The sequence below is a fragment of the Paramisgurnus dabryanus genome, chromosome 1 (assembly GCF_030506205.2).
Source record: "Paramisgurnus dabryanus chromosome 1, PD_genome_1.1, whole genome shotgun sequence".
NCBI lineage: Eukaryota > Metazoa > Chordata > Actinopteri > Cypriniformes > Cobitidae > Paramisgurnus > Paramisgurnus dabryanus.
This window is the reverse complement of record NC_133337.1, coordinates 65,032,752-65,054,512: the sequence shown is the minus strand read 5'-3', so window position 1 is coordinate 65,054,512 and position 21,761 is coordinate 65,032,752. Positions and strand designations below refer to the sequence as shown.

General features: G+C 36.5%; 1 protein-coding gene across 3 annotated transcripts in view; it reads right to left on the bottom strand.

Moving 5' to 3' along the window:
• The window catches only part of shisa6 (shisa family member 6), a 101,097-nt gene extending 87,894 nt beyond the window's left edge, over positions 1-13,203 (bottom strand). For 2 of the 3 annotated variants that reach the window (XM_065253567.2, XM_065253565.2), the window contains exons 1-4: positions 12,857-13,202; positions 11,660-12,494; positions 9,798-9,958; positions 214-312 (exon numbers count right to left, since the gene is read on the bottom strand). In XM_065253567.2, the coding sequence (XP_065109639.1) occupies positions 214-312; positions 9,798-9,958; positions 11,660-12,201 (802 nt within the window). In that variant the 5' untranslated portion in view covers positions 12,202-12,494; positions 12,857-13,202. Of the gene's footprint in view, positions 1-213; positions 313-9,797; positions 9,959-11,659; positions 12,495-12,856 lie in introns of all 3 variants that reach the window. The other variant, XM_065253566.2, reaches the window with a different exon arrangement.
• Positions 13,204-21,761: the final 8,558 nt, after the last annotated feature.

The window sequence follows — 21,761 nt, the reverse complement described above, 5'->3', positions numbered from 1 at the left end:
AAGTTGTGTACTATATAACAAAAAGGATATATGAGAGCAGGGTTTATTTTAAAGCTAGATGTGTTGTTTGACCGTAGAGCACAACACATTGAGGTTTGCCAGTATAGTGAAATTTGAAAGGTTAGAATGATGGTCGCTTTTCTTTTCTGAATATCATCCCTTATGGACGAAAGGTTTTGAGTGTCACTAAGCAGAGAGAAAGAATCACGTTACCTTTCGCATGGCTTCGGCCGAGCGTCACAAAGCCAGAAGATATGAAGTTGTGAAGGTCATGGCCGCCACCGCGACTGCTGTCCTTCGGGTAATGTCCTCCTGAAAATGGACACCAGATCATTACACAGGAACTACAATGGAAAACCACTCAGCTTCCTGTAGCACTCTGCTTCCAAGCCATCAGCATAACAAGCCAAATTCCCAGCGCTTTTCAAGAGTTATGACTTTCCATAATTCATAAGTAAAGTCACCTTGTCAACACAACACACACTGTTTACTGTTGTGTGAATATTAGATGCTGCTAGTGTCTGAGGTGTTATATTTATTTTTGACGTTCTAATTATCAGTGCAATACCAGGGTGCACATCGCCACGTCAGACGATAACCTTGAACGCCATCTGGGAGTTGCAATACCGTAAACTCAAATGTAGGCGTCAAATTTAAAAGTTCCTGGGCATTAAAGGCCAACAAATCAGCAGTGATTTTGCATAATTATAATCTGGCCATGACTCTACACATTTACTAATTTAACCATCACCATTTAGGGATGACAAATGTCAACTTTGTAACAGATTGGAGTAAAAGTTTAAAAACATTACCAAAGTCCCTTAAAGAGATTTCCTTTGGCGGCCCTACTGGCAACATCTTCCTTCTGTTATACATTGTCAGATAAAGTGTTTAAAATATGTATCCCAGATGGGGCAGTGACCTTTAACATAGCCATAATATGTACCATTACAGTAGGTAGAGATATGTATACTTAGTATCAATATGTACCTGGGGGATACTAATATGTACTAATAAACTCTCTTTGGTACCGATAGGTGGCTAAGGCACTAATATGAACTCTTTGAAGCTCCAGTGACAGCTTGTTTACATATTTTGACCAATTTTTTTTCTGACAATGGACAAGTACACTCTTAAAGTGGTCATGACATTAGGAATCAAATTTGCCTTGATCTTTGGACCAACATGATCTCACAAAGTTCCGTGGGATAGTGACAGAATTTTTTGATAATTTTTCCGTGGCATTCTCACGGATCTCCGCATTTTTCCGTGGCCCTGCCATAGACTTTCTTCACCCATGGCATTCTCACGGATTGGTTACTCGACTGCTTTTTCCTATTTTCAAACCATGTTAGATTTGGTGTTTGCGTTAGTATGTCACTTTAAGTATTGGTTTATACTATTTTTTCTGATTGTATATTTATCTTTTATATTTTCTAAACTTGAAACAATTGTCGCCTGGCTTTGGGGTTAGAGTTGGGTTTGCGTAGGGATGTCATTTTATGTAAATCTAACCCTAAACCGAAGCGACAATGGTAAGAAAATAGGACAAAACAGTTGAGTAACCAATCCGTGAGAATGCCACGGAAAAGAAAGTTCATGGCAGGGCCACGGAAAAATGCGGAGATCTGTGAGAATGCCACGGAAGAATGAGCCGGCCTTGGTATCATCAGCTTAAAACGCCCTATTTATCAATAAAAAAAACATTCATGCAACCATTTTCAGAATGTAAAATGGCTGGGTTAATGACATCACTACTTGGATTCTCACTACTTAGATTTGCATTTGTGTACAGCTCCTCTCTCCTTGACTAGGGGATGAATACCAAAGTTCAAAAACATAATATGTGCACATTGCAATTTACCCCATTTATTTTATAACAGAGAGTCTGTATCATCATATTACAATGTCCCTGCTGCCTTTATTTCAAGTAGCTCATTTGGTATGGTATTAGCAATGCAAAGGTCGAGCGGCAACCTTCCAATCTCTCGGATGAAGCCAACACGGAAGTGATTTAAACTGCAATTCATCAACTGGCCCCTAGAGGCTGGCTCCAAAAGGGAGTCAATGCTTATAGACCTCCATATTAAAATTCCCAGATTTACAGCAAAAAAGTGTTTTTGGTCTATATAGCTAATTTTGCACTTCATGACAACGGTGAATTATTTTGTTGCTCATCCATTTAAACTATATTAAGCTGCATAATTAAGGGCGTGGCCACTTGAGTGACGGGTGAACAGCCACTGCTGTCACTAGAATCGAGCTAGGCGTGCGTGGTTTCAGCAACCAGCCACCCCAGCTTCACCCACGTCCCACCTCTTTGCCCATTTTCGGTTAGCCGCGAATGATGCGCGGTGACGTGTAGCCAAGCTGGAGATGGTAGGCATCGCCCATGATTTAAGTTTCAAAAATGCTCTTCACAAACCTAAGAGTGATGTCACGGACACTACATCCATATTTTTTCTATGGTCTATGGTTCGATTCCAGGATCATATATGACACATTTAGCTTGAATGCACTGTAGGTTGCTTTAAAGGGGACATTTTCAGAAAATTATTTACCAAAACTAAGTCACTAGGTTGTTCTTTTTCACATTTTCATGATACAATCTGCCAAATATATAAGCATATGTTTTTTAAGAATCTCCTACATATTTCAAGATACGTAGACAAATGCCAACAAACACCAAACTATATTAAGAGTGTCTGTTGGCATTCGACAGATCAGTATGATTTAGGCTTTACAGATCTGCCCGTGGACCCCTGGTTTGACAGCTCTCTGGCCAGAGAATGAAAAAGTTGAGCTGTGGGGATTGCTATGTTAATATGTTGTTTACTGAGGCTTTGCAGACTGTCAGTTTCTCATACTGAGAGCTTGCTCATTCCAACCTCAAAAAAAATCCTTTTGCTTTGAATCACTAGGAACAGTTGGAAAAACAACAAAGAGGGCAACTCATACCGACACGGCGCACAGGTAAAAGCAAGATCAGACACAGTTCTGAGAATCAAATAAATGAACATGAGGCATGGGGGATAGAAAGCAATAAAGCCACTAAACCAAACAATACACTTCTTTCATTCAAAACCCCGAGAAGCCAAAAGCACCTTGTGCACAGGTAGGAAGTTGTGCAGAGGATTCATTATGATGTGCTCTTACATGACGATGTACCTGAATTGAACAGCGTGTTATATTGGCATCCTAAGGAAATCCCTAAAAGCAGGTTCGGTCTTGTCATGAGGGTAAAAATCTAAGATGCTTTTTAAATGATAATGACTTCTGAGGCAGAGACCCTTAATGGGAGTCTTGGTGATTCTGTGCTTTGACATGTGCTTGAGGCATAAAATGCCAGTGCGGTAAGTTCAGATATTCTCATATAAGGATGTACATGTAAGTAAGACTTAAGGGAGGAATTAAGTCATTGACTAAGATTTCATAGCACGCCCGGCTTAATTTTCTAGTCTAGAAATGTTGATGCAATACATATAAATAATTGTGTTGAGCTGTATCATTATGAAATTGCCCACTGGCATTTAACTTAATAATTAAACTAATTACATCATAGTTTAATAACCCAGACAAATGCATCCAATGCTGATCTCCTGGAGTGAAATTTGAACAAATACACGCACATAAATGCATTCTTTATACTGCCTTTTGCAACACATAAACATTGTTTTGGGAAGAATGCGTTATTATTTGTTCATGTTTTAAATCCCTAATCGACTCTCAGTTTGTTTTATGCATGTAAATGGTCTAATGTCAAAGAATGTTTTAGTCACATAAGAACAGCTTCAGAAACTAAGCAACGCAACAATACCACAGAAAAGCTGTTTTAATGTTTTATCTAATTTCATTGCAATATTATTTAATTTCTACTAAGTCAGTAAAATGACACCAAGAGCACAATGAAGACTCATCCATGAGGTAAAGAAACAACCCCGAATGACAGCCAAAGATTTAAAGGCATCATTGGAACTTGCTAACATCACTGTTCATGAGTCTAAAATATGTAAAACACTGAACAAACAGGGTATCCACAGCAGGACACCACGAAAGAAGCCACTGCTTACTAAAAACAACATTGTTGCACTCCTGAAGTTTGCAAAAGAGCACAGTGACACCCCACAGTGGTATTGACAAAATAGAGTGAGACTGATGAAACTAAAATTGAACTATTTGGAGAAAACACACAGCGCTACATCTGGCATAGAAAGGGCACGGCATATCATCATGAAAACATCATCCCAACTGTAAAGGAAAGGTGGAAGAAACATTATGATTTGGGCCTGCTTTGCTGCATCAGGGCCTGGTCAGCTTCCAATCACTGAGGGAAAGATGAATTCCCAATTATATCAGACAATTTTTCAGGATAATGTGAGAATGTCTGTACATCATCTGAAACTGTGTAGAAGGTGGGTGATGCAACAGGACAATGACCCAAAACACAGCAGCAAGTCCACAACAGAATGGCTTCAAAAAACAAAATCCTCCTTTTTGAGTAACCAAGTCAGAGCCCAGACCTCAACCAAATAGAGATGCTATGGATTGACTTGAAGGGCCATTCACATGAGAATATGACAGCGCTAAAGCAGTTCTGCCAGGAAGAATGGGCTAAAACTCCTCCTCAACGATGTGCAGGTCTGATCCACAGCTACAAAAAGCGCCTGGTTGAGGTTATTGCTGCCATGGGGTTCAAACAGTTATTAATTCTAAGAGTTCGCTTACTTCTTCCACTGCCATTTTGAAGGTTGAATGGGTGTGTTCAATAAAGACATGAAAGTACTGGATTTGTTTATGTAATTATTTTTAGACACATTATGTTTGTCAATACCCTTGACTTAGATGATATCAGATCACATTTTATGAGATGGACTTTTTTGCCACTGTATAATAGGAAATTTAGGTAACACTTTATTTTACGACCCGCAAAGTACCGCGTAATTAAACCGAATTTACAGCGTACCTATTTGTAACAACAGGGTAGGTAACCTGTAGGTATAAGGGAATAATATTTTAAGTTTGGGGTAATAAGGGGGTAAGAATATGAAGAATTATAAATTATTTATACTCTAAGTATTTTATAACAACAGGGTACCTATTGTAATATTACGTGGTATGTATGACTTAGTCAATTCTATGGGGAAATTATGTTTTATTTATTTTTTATTGTGAATTTTTCATATTGACTACTGAATGTTGTATACAGTCAATGTCTATGAGCCACATCGGCAAATAAATATAACAGCATATCACTTTTATTTTAGTATATATTACTTGCTTTTAATAACAAAAGTCCAGCTGATTTAATGTGGTTATCTTTTTTTAAGGTAAGTACAATAAAAATAGCAACTTATTCCCTATTTACCAGGAAACTCCTACATTTGCGGACATATTTGAAGTGGTGCTTTGCAATTTATTAACTGTAAACACAAGTATTTTAGCCAAATATAATTTATGCAATGGCAAACCAGAATGAAACAACAGCAGATATAAGCTCCCGCTTAAGCAAAAGACGACTACATGCGTAGGTTACTGCGCAGGTGTAGAGCGCGCGGCCGTCTGCAGGAGGTTTGCTGGAACGCGATCCTGAGGTGAAATTTCTTTAAGAGGTTTTAAAAACGTTCTACACTGCGGAGTGCGGCTGCGAGTGATGTTAGCAGGATCCGCATGCTGGATAAGGTGACTGGTTTTGTACATACATGACTCACGCATTTCAAACAATGTTTTTCAAGAAATTTGCTAGCTAACGGTAGCAGGTTAGCTAGCACATAAGTAAGCCTAAAGTTATTAACGTAACTGGCTCAGAAAACTCTGTTTCTGTCAGGGCAGAGTGAAGAAACATTTACTGAAGGCTTTCATTTATGTTTTTTATATGTAATGCAGAACACCATTTGTGAGACGACATCAACTCATCATCCGAGTGGACAAGAACACCAACAGAGGAAGCCAAGCCGCAAAAACAATGAAAAATTGTCATGACTTTTTATTTTAAATAAAAGTTATGTGATAATAAACATTAAGTGTTGGCTTAATTATAGTGTTTTAAAGATGTTTTGAAATAAGTTGTTTTAAAATAAAAATAACAATATTCTGTATGTTTATGGTATTTACCCTATAACATTTATAACAAGAGGTGAACAAAGCACCACTTTAGTTTACAGCCTGCAAATATGTGAGTTACCTGGTACATACACAGAACAATCGGGGAATAAGCCCCACTTCAATTTACAGCCCGCAAATATAAGAGATACCTGGTAACTCCTGTATACATATACAGATCAAAGAGGTACAAGTTGCTATTATTTTTATTGTGTGTTATATTTTATTTGCCGACGTGGCTTGTAGACATCAACTGTAGGCTATACAAAACACTTCATCAGGTAAGTAGCAAATATGAAAAAAAAAAACATATTACACATAGACTATATTACCCATAGACGTAAGTCATACATACCACGTAATATTACAATAGGTACCCTGTAGTTATGAAATACTTAGAGAATAAATTTCCATATATTCTTACCCCCTTATTACCCCAAACTTAAAACATTGTTCCCTTATAACTACAAGTACGTACTGTAGAGGTACTCTGTTGTTACAAATAGGTACGCTGTAAATTCGGTTTAATTACGCGGTACTTTGCGGGTCGTAAAATAAAGTGTTACCATTTTTTTTTGTGAAAAATATACTATGTTAGAATATGTTGCCATTATTAAAATGTGCCATTATTTCAACAGCCACATTGTAAAAAATTATATCAAATCAACATATATTTTTATGTTACTTTACAAATTAGGTTAAACAATTTCAACTTGTTTTTATAAGTTATGTCAACTTATCACAAGTCAAAACTATAGTAGGTTAAATTGATTTGCATAACCAAGTTGTTTTAACTATATGCTGCATTTTTACATTGCATATTTTATTTAATACCAAAATAATGGTTCAGAGACTAAAGTTGCAATGTTATGAGAAAAAAGTCATAGTTTAAATGCAGCAGGATATGAATGCTATTCAGTGCTGATGTACCAAAAAGATCAAATGATTTATGGGCAGCAGTGATGCGCGGGTTGATCCGAAATTGGCAGGTGCTTGCGGTCACCCGCGGTTAGGAGTCATCCAAAAATATTTTTAATAATATTCGGGTTGCGGTCGGGTCGTTTGAAATAAAGATGCCAGTTAACTATTTTAAACAATTACTACTTTTAAAAAAATGCGGGAGCATTTATAGTGCGGTCTGAGTTGCGGGCGGGTTCGTTGAAAACGTCGGTCAGGTGCAAGTTGTTTATACATTGACCCGCACATCACTGATGGGCAGTGGTGGCCTAATGGTTAGAGGTTTGGGCTTGAAACCTGAAGATCGCTGGTTTGAGTCTCACGGCCGTCAGGTTGCAACTGAGATGCTCTTGAGCAAGTCATCTTTCCCTCAATTGCTCCTTAGGCTGCAGTGATGGTTTCACACTGCTCTGTGTGTGTGTGTGTTCATGGATTGCAGTGCATGTTCACTACTCACAGGAATGGGTTAAATGTAGAGGTTACATTTCAAGTATGAAAATACTTGACAATCCTGTCACTTTCCCTTCAATTTTATTTGCTGTTAAATTTCTAAATTATAAAGTAGAATAAAATCCTACTTAACCATTTTGTGATGATCATGCCTTTAATATGTAATATTGCGATTTGTTCCCTCAAAATATTTTTACTTTTCCCCTAATTTTACTTAATTTTGACCCTGCCTGTGAAATCCCAGCTAAAGTCATTTTATGATTTACTGTATACTGTCTGCATAAAAACCAGGGAACATTCTGTAAAAATATAACCTTGATATCTGTAATATTTACTGAGTAAAACCTTGTCAAAGATTGAAATCAATGTCAAGTCAAAATCATAATTTGATGCTGCTAATCTTATAATTAGACTATGATAATTTTTTTCACAAACAGGGTGATTTTATTTTCACAATTTTTTACTTTTACCATGGGACAAACATTGTCCTTAATAAAAAAGTAGGTTTCTGATGCTGCTTAAGAAATAGGATTCACCATACAGAGACACGCTACAGGATTATCGGCCCCGAATTTACCCAGATTTCCCCTCCCGAGAGTCTGAAAGAATCCGAGAGAAATTTGTGTTCTGGTTCCTATGTTCACCTCATATTGTCATGTAATGTGCGATATCCCAAATTAGGATGATTACATCATTACTTTTACAATAGGAAGTGAATGACAGATCTTTTGAAATTACAACCGTGAAACAAACTGCTGTATGGGCCCGGTAGACAGTGAAGAAAGAGGAATCGCTTGTGGAAGTGTGAAAACAACACAACCATCAGTGAAAACATATCATCATTGTTGCCTCAAAAACAAGAGAATTCGCCTTGGCTTTAAGCACACCAGGTGAGTGTAGAGGCTGCTAGTGCACTAGCTAGTGGATGTAAACATTAAAAATAATAATAAATGTGTCACAATATCTTTATGTTTACATCTGATTCCCCGCCAGGTGACATGAAGCACTCTCTCTTTCAAGATAATCTTAATAAGATCCTGAAGTGTGTGATGTGCCATGATGAGCATGTTTAAGATTTGAGAGAAAAATATCCATCAAGATTCTCCTTATACTGTAAGTATGCTCCAACCTGTTTCATAATCAGCCAGTATTTGAAAAATCCCGTAGTGTGAGCCCATCTTAAGGAATTAAGCCATTGATGTCAAACTGCATATATATATATATATATATATATATATATATATATATATATATATATATATATATACAAAATTATCATTCTACACCAATATCTATCCCTCCATCATAAAAAAAGAAGCTCCCATGTGCAGCTAGTCATGTAAATATGTGTTTGCGCTTTGAGTTGGTTCGGTAGATGTTATCGGTACATAGCACACCAATTTGTATGCCAATTGCACACGCTACTGCAGAGCCTGTCACTGTGTCTCAGTCTTGACCCACAGGACCGTGGGTCTCTGGTGAAAATATTAGCTCCGCTCTTTGAGAATAAGATGTACTTTGTCTCTGTGATGGCTGACAACACTAACCCATCCAGCACACATAGCACATGACAGGCTTAAATGTGTAGCTTTACAATGACAGGGAATAGGACAAAAACATACAATGGCAATTGGAAATGGAGAGGCGTACTGCATTCTTGGGCTCGCTGGATAGCTGCCAATTTTTAGACCTCAACAATACTGTCACTGCTCTCAGGTCAGTAGTCAAGAGTCAGGATCATGTGATCGTGCACAACAAGGCCACTATGGAAAAATGCTGTCTGATGCATATTGAAAGAAATCTCATCAATCTCATCAATACAAGTCTCCCATGCTTCATTTTTAGACCTTCAGTTTGATGCTGTCACCATATGAGTTACATTTTTTACCCTTAAATCAAAACCGGCATTACATGTGATCGTAACTCATGAGACGGCTCAACAATGCTCTAAAGTCCTTCCCGACCTTGAATATAATGAAATTCAGCGCAGCCTTCAATCTCCAACCCAGCTGAGAGGGGGAGGAGAATCTTTATGGCTTACCCGTAATTGACTCCTATTTAAATGTGGCATGTAAAAGTCAGATGATTACCAAGTGTTAACCTGGTAAATCACACAGTGACAGAGCACAACATGGTCTTACACGCATAAAAAATGAGGTCTGCATATAGAACAAGCTACCTTGCTGACATGCATCTGACACATGACACCCTATAAGTAAGGTTACCAACTTGTTTGGCTTATTCAACAAGATATACTTTACAGTAATAGTAAATACTATCAGGCTACCTACCGTGATTGGATTTTGAGCTGTGAACAGGGGTGTAGTGGTTTTTGGAACCTGTGCGCTGTGGCGTGTTGTCTTTGGATGAGCTGTTCATCGCCGCAAAGTTCTCACAGTCATACTGCGATATAGGAATTGGTCCTTGCTGTCTGAGAATATCTGCTAGGGCTCTGTGTAGAGAATATGAGAACTACATTTAACTTTGGCAACAGCATTCAGGGTACACTTCATATATTTAATCACTATGAATTGAACTCATAACCTTGATGTTGCAAACATCAAACCAGGTGTGTAACAGGAACATTGTACTAGAGCTATGCAGTATGAAAAGGCAACAACAACACAGTTTATTCCAACCACTCGCTCTAACTTTTTGAATTTGTAAAAAGAAAGCAAATAAATAAATCTTCAATCAAGAGTAAAACTCATTTCAATGTTCCCAAAGTTACACCTGGAATATGAAGGCAGAGAATCACAATTCAGGAACTATGTGTTATGAAAGCCTGTGGTTACTGTTAGCTCTGCACATGTTTACGGTTACCAGAGAAATTGAATTATTTTTGCATTCATTACCCTGCAGTACCTGAATAGACAAAAAAGATCACAGTGTTTCTATTACACGCATTTCACTCTGTTAGTTTGCTTGCTGGTGTTTATCTAGTGCAGACTATAAAACATGCCAACCAGTTGTAGGAAAAACTGCTTTTACAAGAAGAGCAAGAAGCTTAGGTAAATAATATTTGATACATTAAATGCATATAAGGGAAAGGAAAAGAGAAGACAGTTTGCTGTCCATAATAGAAGGCTAAAGGTCTAAGTGCCTCCCAGATATTACCACTGTATGAAGAGAATAGGTAGAGACTGGGAGGTGAGAGGAATGCAGAATGAATTGTTGGGCTTAGGTGTGCAGTGCAATAAACTGTTGTGGTTATTAAGACACAAAACCCCCACAGCATCAGAGCTGGACAATTTTTAAAGATCATCCCGGTTCAAAGGATGTATGTGTGATACTGTGTCCAGACAGGACAGTGTTATGAAATCTGCGCTTGTGCACATCAAATGAAGGGGAAAATTAAAGCATCTGTAATGAACCATAAAACCTTTCACCCAAATACAAAAGTGAGGGATGTTTGCACTGAACTCGTGCTACTGGTGCATATTAAAATTCTGCTCGGGATTTTGATTACAACCCACAGTAACCACGTTTAATATTCCATATGGGCCACAGGCGAAACAGAAGAGCTGCAGATATTGCAGCTGGTGTTATCAATCATTGGGATCGGTGCTTAAAACTTCTACAAAGTTTAAACCATTGATCTCAATGATTGACTATTGCAATCACAACATATTCAAAGCTCAATTATTTTACAAAGAAACTGCAAAATCCTATAGACACCATAGAATATTAATGGCAAAAACTGTGAACTTTTGGATTAACGCCGAATCACATTACTGTATTTGTTTGGAGTCAACTACATTTTAAACTGTGGAACCTTCATGCAGCTCATTTGGTAAAGCATTGTGTAAGCAATACAAAGGTTGTGAGTTCAACCCCCAGGGAACACACATACTAATAAAAAATGTTTAGACTGAATGCACTGTAAGTCCCTTTGAGTTAACCCGTATGCACTATAAATAAAGGTGCTTTAAAAAGTTCTTCACAAAGATGGCAAGAAGAACCATTTTATGGTTCCCCAAGTAACTATTGAGTCAAGAACCATTTCTTAACCTTTCTGTAGCATTTTTAACAGAATAGGTTATTCAAATGTTCTTTGAAAACACAAAGATGTTTTAATGGCATCGTGAAACACCTTTATTTTTAATAGCTCTATGGAAATGGAAATGGACAATGTATTGTTGTCAGTGCTTACCTGTGAATATTCATTTCCTGAGGCGGTTGAGTTGCTTTGTCATACGCGACTTTTGTTGACACCCCAAGAACTATAATAAAAGCAATGACACCGCAGGTGATGTAAACCGCGGTGTTCGTTTGGTCCATACTCGGATCGTAAGTATCACCTGTTGGAATAGGAGACGGTGGCACAGTTTTCACCCAGTCCGGTTTGTGGTAATTTTTGCATGTTCTCTGCTCTAACCGGTTGCCTTTAAACTGGCAACAGAAACGCAAGTAACACGACCCGCAACAGTAGCGATGGTCGGTGTTATTGCACTCGAACTCCTTATCAAACTGTCCGCTCACGTCGTAGTAACCCAAGCAGGTCTCGTGGGTGTGCGACGGACGGACCTGCGTGATCCGCTGCGTGGTTGCCGAGGGTGCGACCGTGGTGCTGTTCAACTCTTTCGCCTTCTGAGTCCGTTTAGGCGCTGGTTTGGTTCGTTTGGCGGTCAGGGTACAAAACACGTTCAGCGGGTCCAAATAAATCAACAGCAGCAGAAAGTGTTGTATACCCATGGCTCTGCGCGTCGTCAGGACCCTGGACAGCTCTCGGTGATTTCAATCTTATAAGGTCTCTGCTGTTCTGAGGTCAGCTATTCCCCGCATCGCTGATGATGAGGTTGTTGTGGAGTTAATGATGAAAAGCGACATTCATTTAACTGAAATTATCGTGGTTGTGACCCCATCGTGTTTGTGTAAGACAGATGCTTGTTAAGAAAACATCACAAGCTCTACTTTGACTCACTCGGACGGCACTGTTGGGATTTCCGATGAACTGCCGTCAAACGAGCCTTTGCATTTCCATTTTGCTATGGGAAGAAGTAGAGAACTTCATTGTTAATAAAACGTTTCAAGAGTATTTATTGGCATAATAAGTTATTATTTCTTAAATATATTTTACTTTATCATTTTCTGTTTAATCAACAATAAATATATAATAAGCTATATCTCAAATATGCAGAATTGCATGTAAATTCGTTAACAAGTCACCCTCACAATTAAATTACACGCGAGAAACACATCTGAATGCATTTAAACCCATTTTGTGTTGCAGTTGAATATTATATAAATAAGTAACATTCAATATATATTTAAGATATATACACGTGTGTAGCCTATATTTGCTTTTATGTGATTATAAATAATGCAGTCGGTTTTAATCAGCACTTACCTTTACTTTAACGGTATGTTGGATGTGCCAAGGTGAAGTGAACTGATAGTCGGAATCCCATCCCGAAACAAACCCATCTAAACGGTCCGCCTACCGTCTTTGGGTCTTGCATCAAACGCTGGCGTCACAGTCCGTCTATGTGCAGCTCCGATTCATACATCTTCCGACCCACAGTACCACACCTATTCATTATCTTATGTGTGTATTTAAACATAGATTTGTATTGTTTCAAAAGCTTTTTGAGGGAGTATATGATAGCATCGATTTTATATACAGTTATTCAGATCTCATTAATTGTGCGGAAAAACCGAACCAAATCCGCAAACAGCACTGAATAGATTACCAATAAAAGCATGCTACACTGTTTTCCTATCTATGCATCATCCTCTCTCTCTCTCTCTCTCTCTCTCTCTCTCTCTCTCTCTCTCTCTCTCTCTCTCTCTCTCTCTCTCTCTCTCTCTCTCTCTCTCTCTCTCTCTCTCTCTCTCTCTCTCCTCCCTCATTGATTTCAGTTCCTGCAGACTTTTTGTAAGTAATCAAAACCAGCTGTCATAGGAAATCACTTAAAGCATTTAAGGTTGTTATGTGACAAGTTGTCTCCAACAAAGTAATAAGGAGATATAACTTGCCATGCATGTCAACCATGTAAACCCTCCACCCCTTCAGCCTTTATGCATACTGCATTGAATCGCCCACTGAAGGTTTCAGCAGTGCACTGTGCACTTTGCTGTTACTCATACCTTGAACCATTTCATGTGTCGCTTAAATACCTTTAATATTATGGTGAACTGAAACTTTAATATCATCTTCATGCAGCTTGACGGACACAGTCTTTCTCTTTTTAAGATAACAAACTGCTTTTCTATAAAGTGTATAAGCATGTACACTACAGTCTACACTGTAATAATTATAGCCTTATAATGACATCATCATCATTCAATAAACCAAGGTAATGCTACTCGGCATCAGAATAGTCTTTATTTGCTTTTCCAGTTAGGTAATGTTAAGCTGGCTATGTTATGTTTAAAATTGTTTACATGGATGTTGAAATCTATTGCATAACTTGATTTTCATAGAGCTTCGACGGTGTTGAAAAAATGGGTTTCTCATTTTCCAGTCATTTACCAGTTCATTTATTCTGGTGTGCAGTTTATGACTAAGCAAAGCAGGAATTAGAAAAAGCATGTTGTTCATCAGTTTCCAGAAACAGGGATAACATTAGGAAAGTAAAATATTTGTCATTTTGTGAATATTTTTTAAGTTCTTGAACATCCTACACAATCATCTGATTATGAAGCCTGGAAGCAGTTGCTAAGTTACAGCTTCATAGTTGCTCTATTTTTTTCTGTCTATTTTTTTCCTTTTTTTACAATGCCATCCATAGTTTCTCTAATGAAATATTCAAACAGTTCTTGTGAAGTTTTCCCTTGGACTTTACAGGATATATTGAGCTTTAAGAAATGCATACTTTAAAAGTGGATTGCATAAACATTACCAGTAGTATGCTCTGGGATGTAAACTATATAAAAAAAGAAAATGAGCATGTGAATGGGAAAATGAATCGCAAACGTGAAAAATGATATTGCATCATAAGTGGAATATATCCATAAACAACATTTGTTTCCTTTTGTGGGCATCAAAGCAGCACTGGGAATTTTTATATCAAAACAACTGTGGACATCATTTTACACAGAGGCTTTGATAACAATAACTACAGACTTTGTAAAATAGGGATTTTAATGGCTGTTGGCTCTTTGCTCGGCATCTGACTGTGTTATTGCTTGATATTGAAATAAAGAAACATCAAAAGCAACAAACAGGGGAGAATGGAAATTTTGTTGGAGTACAGAGGAGAAATTACGACTGTCCACCCAATTGAAACCTTGGCACAGATGCTGTATCTGTATTACTTTAACTGTTTGTGGACTTAGGCCAGTAGTTGTTCATAATATCAAATTAATTGAGTTCAATCATGTCATTAATCACAGAATAAAAAATCTAAAGGCACCTCAAGGGACTTATTTTAAAGAAATATAGATGGCTTAAAAAGAGTAATTTGTACATATAAGATGGCTAATTAACTCATATGATCACATTCATACATTTTTGTACGATTTGCCTTTGCCCCTGTGACATTGGGCGTATGGGCACGGTTTTGTTACTGTTTTTTTTTATGTTAATCGCACTATTAACAAATTTATATGAATAAGTCAACTTGTTAAATATGTAGGAATTCGCGTGAGATCAGGCTGGATTTCCAGATCCAATTCCAGATGTCTGTGAGGTTACAAGCTATTAAAGCGCTTTAAAAATGTCTGTATCAAAATGTATGCATTCATTTTCATAGAGAAATTGTGACATCTGTTTCTTCTATCAGAACCTCATCAAATATTTCCACACTATAACACTTTGCCATTACAGCAACAGACAATATTCCAGGGCTCGTGTCTTGATGCATTTCTCCTGAAGGGTGCAGTCCTTTTAATGTTTTACGTACTTCTGTCATTACCATGACCCAATTTCTTTTGAAAACATTGCTTCCAAATTTCCAGCATGAGTGTGTGTTCAAGGAGCACTTTAAAGTGAACTCTGTCCCCCTCTGTTTCTGCATGTGTCTTTGAAAGCAAAAGTGCTTTGTCAAAAATTTCAAACAATATTTCTTGAATGCTGGGGCAGGAACAGAAAAATCACAAGGTGAGATGTGTCAGGTTCTGCTTTTAAATAAGATTTAAGCTTTGAAAAACTACATGTTTTGTGGAACTACTTTAATTTTTGTCTTGGTGCAGGTATGAGCAACTTTTATCTGAACTACTTGTTGTTTTTAACACTTTAAAAACGGCTAGGTTATTATTAAGTCATGTTGGGTAAATATTGGACAGAACACACTGCTGGGTTAAAATTGACGCAAAATGCTGGGTTGTTTTAATCCAACTGCTCGGTTATTATGGTTACCCCAGTTGCATAACAACAACCTAACAATGGGTCATTTTTGACCCAGTATGTGTTCTGTCCAATATTTACCCATTATGGATCAAAAATAACCGAGCCATTTTTAGAGTGTATTACCATTTCTAGTTATCAAATTAAGTTTATTAAAATCTAATGTGGTGTTGTTTTACTCTCTGAAGAGTTGGATTAACATTTTTGAGATATTTGGTTAACCCCAAGAGTCAAATGTTGAACTCGCAGTACAGTAAGTGTTACAGTAATTCATTTTTCTTTATATATATGATTTTTAGTATATTTAATATGTATATATAACAAGATGCGTCACTGATGTTGATATGAATGGGGGATCACAACGGTCAGAATGGCCCCTCTAGTCCCGCCTCCCAGTTAAAAAAGAGCCAATCGTCAATCAGAATACTCTTGAAGAAGGACTGCGCATGCGCAGAATCAACAAATCTTGTTTATCTTTTTCTAACAAGACCTGGAGGTGTTACAAATATGGCGCTGGAGTGATGCGATTTCCATAAAAGGACTTTGGCACTGTTAACAGTACCCAGTACCTGGTACTTTTTTAGGACCACCTTTGTTAAAGTTTTTCACTTCCAGTGTCATTGCTAAATCCAAGATTAGCTTATTGTGCGCCATCGAGTAAATCAAATAATGTTGTCATCTGCTCTTTGTTGTACTGTACAAGTTCCCAAACTCCCTTTTTAGCATTGAAAAACATCCACATGCCGAGAATCAAGAACACCGTTCCCTCAATATGCTCCATTGCTTCTGTGTCATGCATTTGTTTCTGATGCATTTATGATGATGTCACAGCAGTAGAGACGGCACAACTGTAATGATAAGAGACGAGCCGGATTGTGCCGAGCCACGTCGTACCCCGCAATGGAAAAGCACAATTAGAGTCTATTTTGTAATGTATAGTACAGTAAGAAAAAAAACAGTAAGATATTTGTTGACATTTGCAGTCTATTCATGTACTTTAAGTGTATTTTCAGCAAAATTGTCGATGTGACAAGTGTCAAGGTTGTAATATTATTAATCTCTCTCCAGTGTTTCATTTGTCACTCACGGGGGTATGATAGATTAAGAAATTCTGGAGTTTTCGGCAGTATGATTAAAAATGTAATAAAATGGGAAAAATAATCGGCACACTGTCACCTGATATTCATCATGAATTCATAATATGATGGAAAGGATTTATGATGTCCCTTTGTAGCATATTAGATGAAAGTAAATTAGCTTTTTCCATATATCCCAAAATCCCTTTTTTATAATGAGACACTCATAATGAGTCAGTCACATCTGTTTAAGCTAAAAGAAAACATCCTCAAACGAAGCTTGTCTTTACTTGTAACATTTCACAGATATATAGGTATGTAAAATAAAGTACTAGACTAGCTGTTTCCACTATATGCAAGCAAGGAAACATCTTACTGCATTTCATATGTTGCATATGCATTATATGCAACAGACACGCACAACACAGATCTATCACACGTTACATATATACTATATGGTTCCTGTGTGACCAAGCCATTACAAGTATACTTTCCTTAATCTCCTCTGACAGTCAAGTGAGATCTTTCTTAGTCACAGGTGTTGTCAAGGCAACTTGGCCTCAGCTGTGCACATAATTTTTAGCTTTGTATCTTGCCTGAGTGACTTAACAATTGGGTTAATTGCAGGGCTAAAAATTATTTAAAGGAAAACCCCGGCAAATCGTACACATTTTTCTGACAAAGTAAACCTAAAATATGCAAAAAGTGTCCCATGGGTGTGCAATCTGTGTATTGTTATGGGATAATTCAACTCCTAAAACTTATCAATCCAAGCACTCGAATTGAAAAATGTAAAAAATCTTAACATTATTATTATTATAATAATAACAAAATATTTGTTCATATTTTCACACTGCTTTTCAATGTATTAATTTCATTGTTATATATTTGTCCCACACCCATCCTAACATAAAAAAGCAGTCTTAAACCATAAAAATCCATTAAAGCAAGAATTATTGCATTATTCACGAGTTCACACTAACAAATAAATCAGATATAGTTATGACATGCTAATTTGGCATGCTGTCCGTGGAGAGGATTCTGGATTAGGGCCAAATTCAGAACAAACCCCAACTCCCCCATGCAATAGGAATATAGGAAAGTTGTATGTACAGTATTAAAAACAGTGAATTTTTTTTTTTTTAAAGTGTCAGGTATTTGGGGTAAACTCCCCTTCCACTTGAGCAATAGCAGGTAACTGCAGGATGTCCTAAACCTTAATGAAATTAAATCCAGAGGTGAACACTACTTGAGTATTTTATTTACATTTTCCAAGAATCTGTGCTTCATCAGAATGTTTGTCTTGGAAAAAAATTGACTTTACTTTACTAAAACCTTTTCACTACATTCTAAAGCATAGAACTGTGTATTCCTTTTATATTGTATATTGAAATTGATTTAATACGTAATTACATTAAAATTAGGTACTTTTACTTTTCTTCAGTAAAAGTAAAAAAGTACTTTTAATTTAAGTAAAAGTAAAAATTTACTAGATGTTTGATGTACGTAAATATTAAATATAAACCAAAAACTTAAAATTATGAAATGTAGTGAAGTAAATATTATGATAATATGCTTTGGAATGTATGTTTTCCACCTCTGATTAAATCCTTATTTCTCATTCTAATCGAATGGCTTCAGGACTTTAGTTTCCCCCCAAAAAATAGCTCAAGATGTGTTTAGTGCCAAGAGAGGTCACATTAAATACTTACGGATACCTAAAGAAGACGTTTATTCCTAAAATTGTTTTGTTTTTAATTTTGTGGAGGCCTACATATTTCCTGTTTTTTTTTCTGTTTGCATCTTAATAAAAAGAGTGAAAAAAATATGAATGGACATTTGTTTAAACAACAAAGGTGCTGCTGGTGGCCTAAGACTTTTGCACAGTATTTAAACATTGGCTGTCCCGCATTGCATTATTTGCAACCACAACAAACAATTATATGCTTCATAGTTAGTTTCTTTATAGAAATTACTTGTTTACCAAGGAGACAACATTGCTAATGAAGTGCATGCTTGATATGAAAACATCAAGATAAATATTACTTTTAAACAAAACATATAATTCATATATTATTGCAGCATAGAAGCGCTGGCTAAATAAGCCATTACATGAAAAATTAGTCTTTTTATTGCCAAGTTTTAAATCATAATATTAATACCCTTTGATTTAAAAACTTAAATTAGTTAATTTATTTATCAATGAAAACAAAAACTTTTCAAACCTACACATTTTATGTGCAATCAATCCATTATGTGAATTTGATTTTGTGAAGTATAAAACTCTGCTGTCATGACAACCAAGTTGCTACATGCAACATCATGATGAAGTTTTGTAGGAGAAAAAATGCTGGAGAATGTAAAAAAAAAAAAGATTGTCAACTCTTAAAGCCTTCCTAGAAGCACTGTGTACCCCATTGTAACAAAAATGATGGCAACACTCAACTGGCACCAAAACAACCTGACCCTCCTACCAGATTGAGTGACCGGAGAAGAAGGGTAATTTTAAGAGATGACCAAGAGGCCTTCAGAGTCTTGTCAGGCTTTCAGAGTTCCGGTTGAAATGGGAGAAACTGCCAAGATGTCAACAATCTGTATTGCATTTCACAGGTTCAGTCTCTTTGTGAGTTTCACAGAGAAAGATAAAATCATTTCTATAGTTTACAAATGAAACATTTTTGAGGAAAAATTATGGAATGAAAATGTTTGTCTCAATACTTGCAAAACTTGCAAAAATTCTTTGGGTTTGTTTTCGGCACCAAATCAAAACTTTAAAGGAACAGTAAAAATTGAGAAAATCTGTATTCTGAATAAGGCATGCACATGGATATAGCTAGAGCATGGTTCCCATAACACCAAGGTCATGGCTTTAAGTCTAATGAAGCGCATGGACTGAAAAATGAATATCTGATGTCTTTGAACAACAAGCCAGTTAAATAAAGACATATTCGTCCTGTTATCTGACTCCAAGACAATGCAGAAACAGCTTGCTTATATCTCATCTTACCTTTGACAGATAAGACTACTCTGCTGTATCAAGCCTTTGTTTTTAAAGCCTCCTGGCCCTCCTTTCACAGCACCCATCATTCCCCTTTACACCCAGAGTGACGGCAAGCCAAAGAAAGTTAAAGCACCATAGCATTAGAGTTATACGAATAGCTACAGGCCAACATGAATCATGAGTGTCTCAATGGAATACTTTTACAGCTGCCACTGTTTTCCTTTTTACTGATGATGGTTGTGAGATGAATGAATTAAGTGGGTCACAGCTGCTAAGACGAGCACATATTTCAACTTCTGTGTTGAGTTTTCCTAAGGCTGGGCAGGACACAGAAAACACATATTAGCCTTGTGTATTTTCCTCTTTGCAAAAGGAGATAAAGTCTTAAATCATACATTTACCCAATAAGACACATCGCTTTAAAGCGCCTTTTTTGTTTGTGGCCAGACTTATAGGTTAGCTTAAGATATCAACATCAACTGAGGTTCAGTCAAAGGCCTAGAGAGAATAACAAAGGGTGGGTTTATATATTATCAAGGTAGCTCAACAGACACCTCAAGAATAAAGTAAAGGGATTCCTGTAGCTCAGATTGTGTATGGTGCTAGCAATACCAAGGTCATGGGTGGGAAAGCCAGAGAAAAAAAGCATTCATGTATAGCTTGATTGTGTTGCAAATGGCCTTGGATTAAATAACATTTGCCAAATGTATTAAATGTAATGTCAATTATAATAACAAATGCTTTCTTGTTTAAATAATAAATCAACAAATAAACACAAAGGTGAATGATCTTATAAAGATATTTGATGTTTTGTTTTTTACTCCTAAACTTGAATTTGTTAACCCTACTGTTAAGACCAGTGTACCGGCATACATTTCCAAGCTATTCCCAGGTGGTTAATACTGGTTAGTTCTGACTCGGTACCAGTATACAGTAGTTGTTAAACCAGCATAGACGTGCAACATATGTACTGCATAGTCTTTCATAATAGTGAGTTCATCATTATCTATTTTTTTTTACTTTTTAAAGCACTGCATTTGAGTTTTTATTGTATATCCCATAAGAAAGACAAAACACAGATGAGATCACTTTAATATCTCAATTATATCTAGATATCACTGAGATTAAATCGAAAGCAAATGAAACTTGTCAGATAATTCTCTTGAGAAAAAGCTAGAAATTTCCCAAATGGATCCATTAGAGTTCAGTGGATATCACAATACAGACTGAGCTCGGATATACTAAGTCTGAAATCAAAAGTCAATATTATTAAAGATTTCAATATGAACTTAAATGATAACCATTTACAATAAGTTTTTATCATTTGTAAATGCATTAGCCAACAATGAGCAATATAGTTTTTCAGCATTTGTTAATTTTGCATTAACTTTACATTTTAACATTAAAAATTACAACTTTTGATTTACAAAATGTGTAAGTAAATGCTGAAATTAACATGAACTAAGATGAATAAATGCTGCAAATAATAAGTATATTAACAAATAATACCTTATTGTGAAGTGTTGTTACTTAAATATTTATGATCCAAATTAACCAATCTACATTGATTTTACAGCTCCACTCTCTTAATTATTTGCAGAGGTGGAAGTAACGAATTACAACTACTCACGTTACTGTAATTAAGTAGTTTTTTCGTGTATTTGTACTTTTATGAGTACATTTTTAAGTCTGTAATTTCCCTTGTACTTAAGTACAAATTAAGGTAAGTAATGTACTTCGCTACTTTGAAAATCACATTCGTTACTAAGTACTTGTAGAATTTGAATCAAATTAATATTCAAATCTTTGACAGCATTTGGATATCCAATAGAAATAATTGATCGTGGGCGGGCCAATAAAAACCCTTGTATTTGAACCGGAAAAAAGC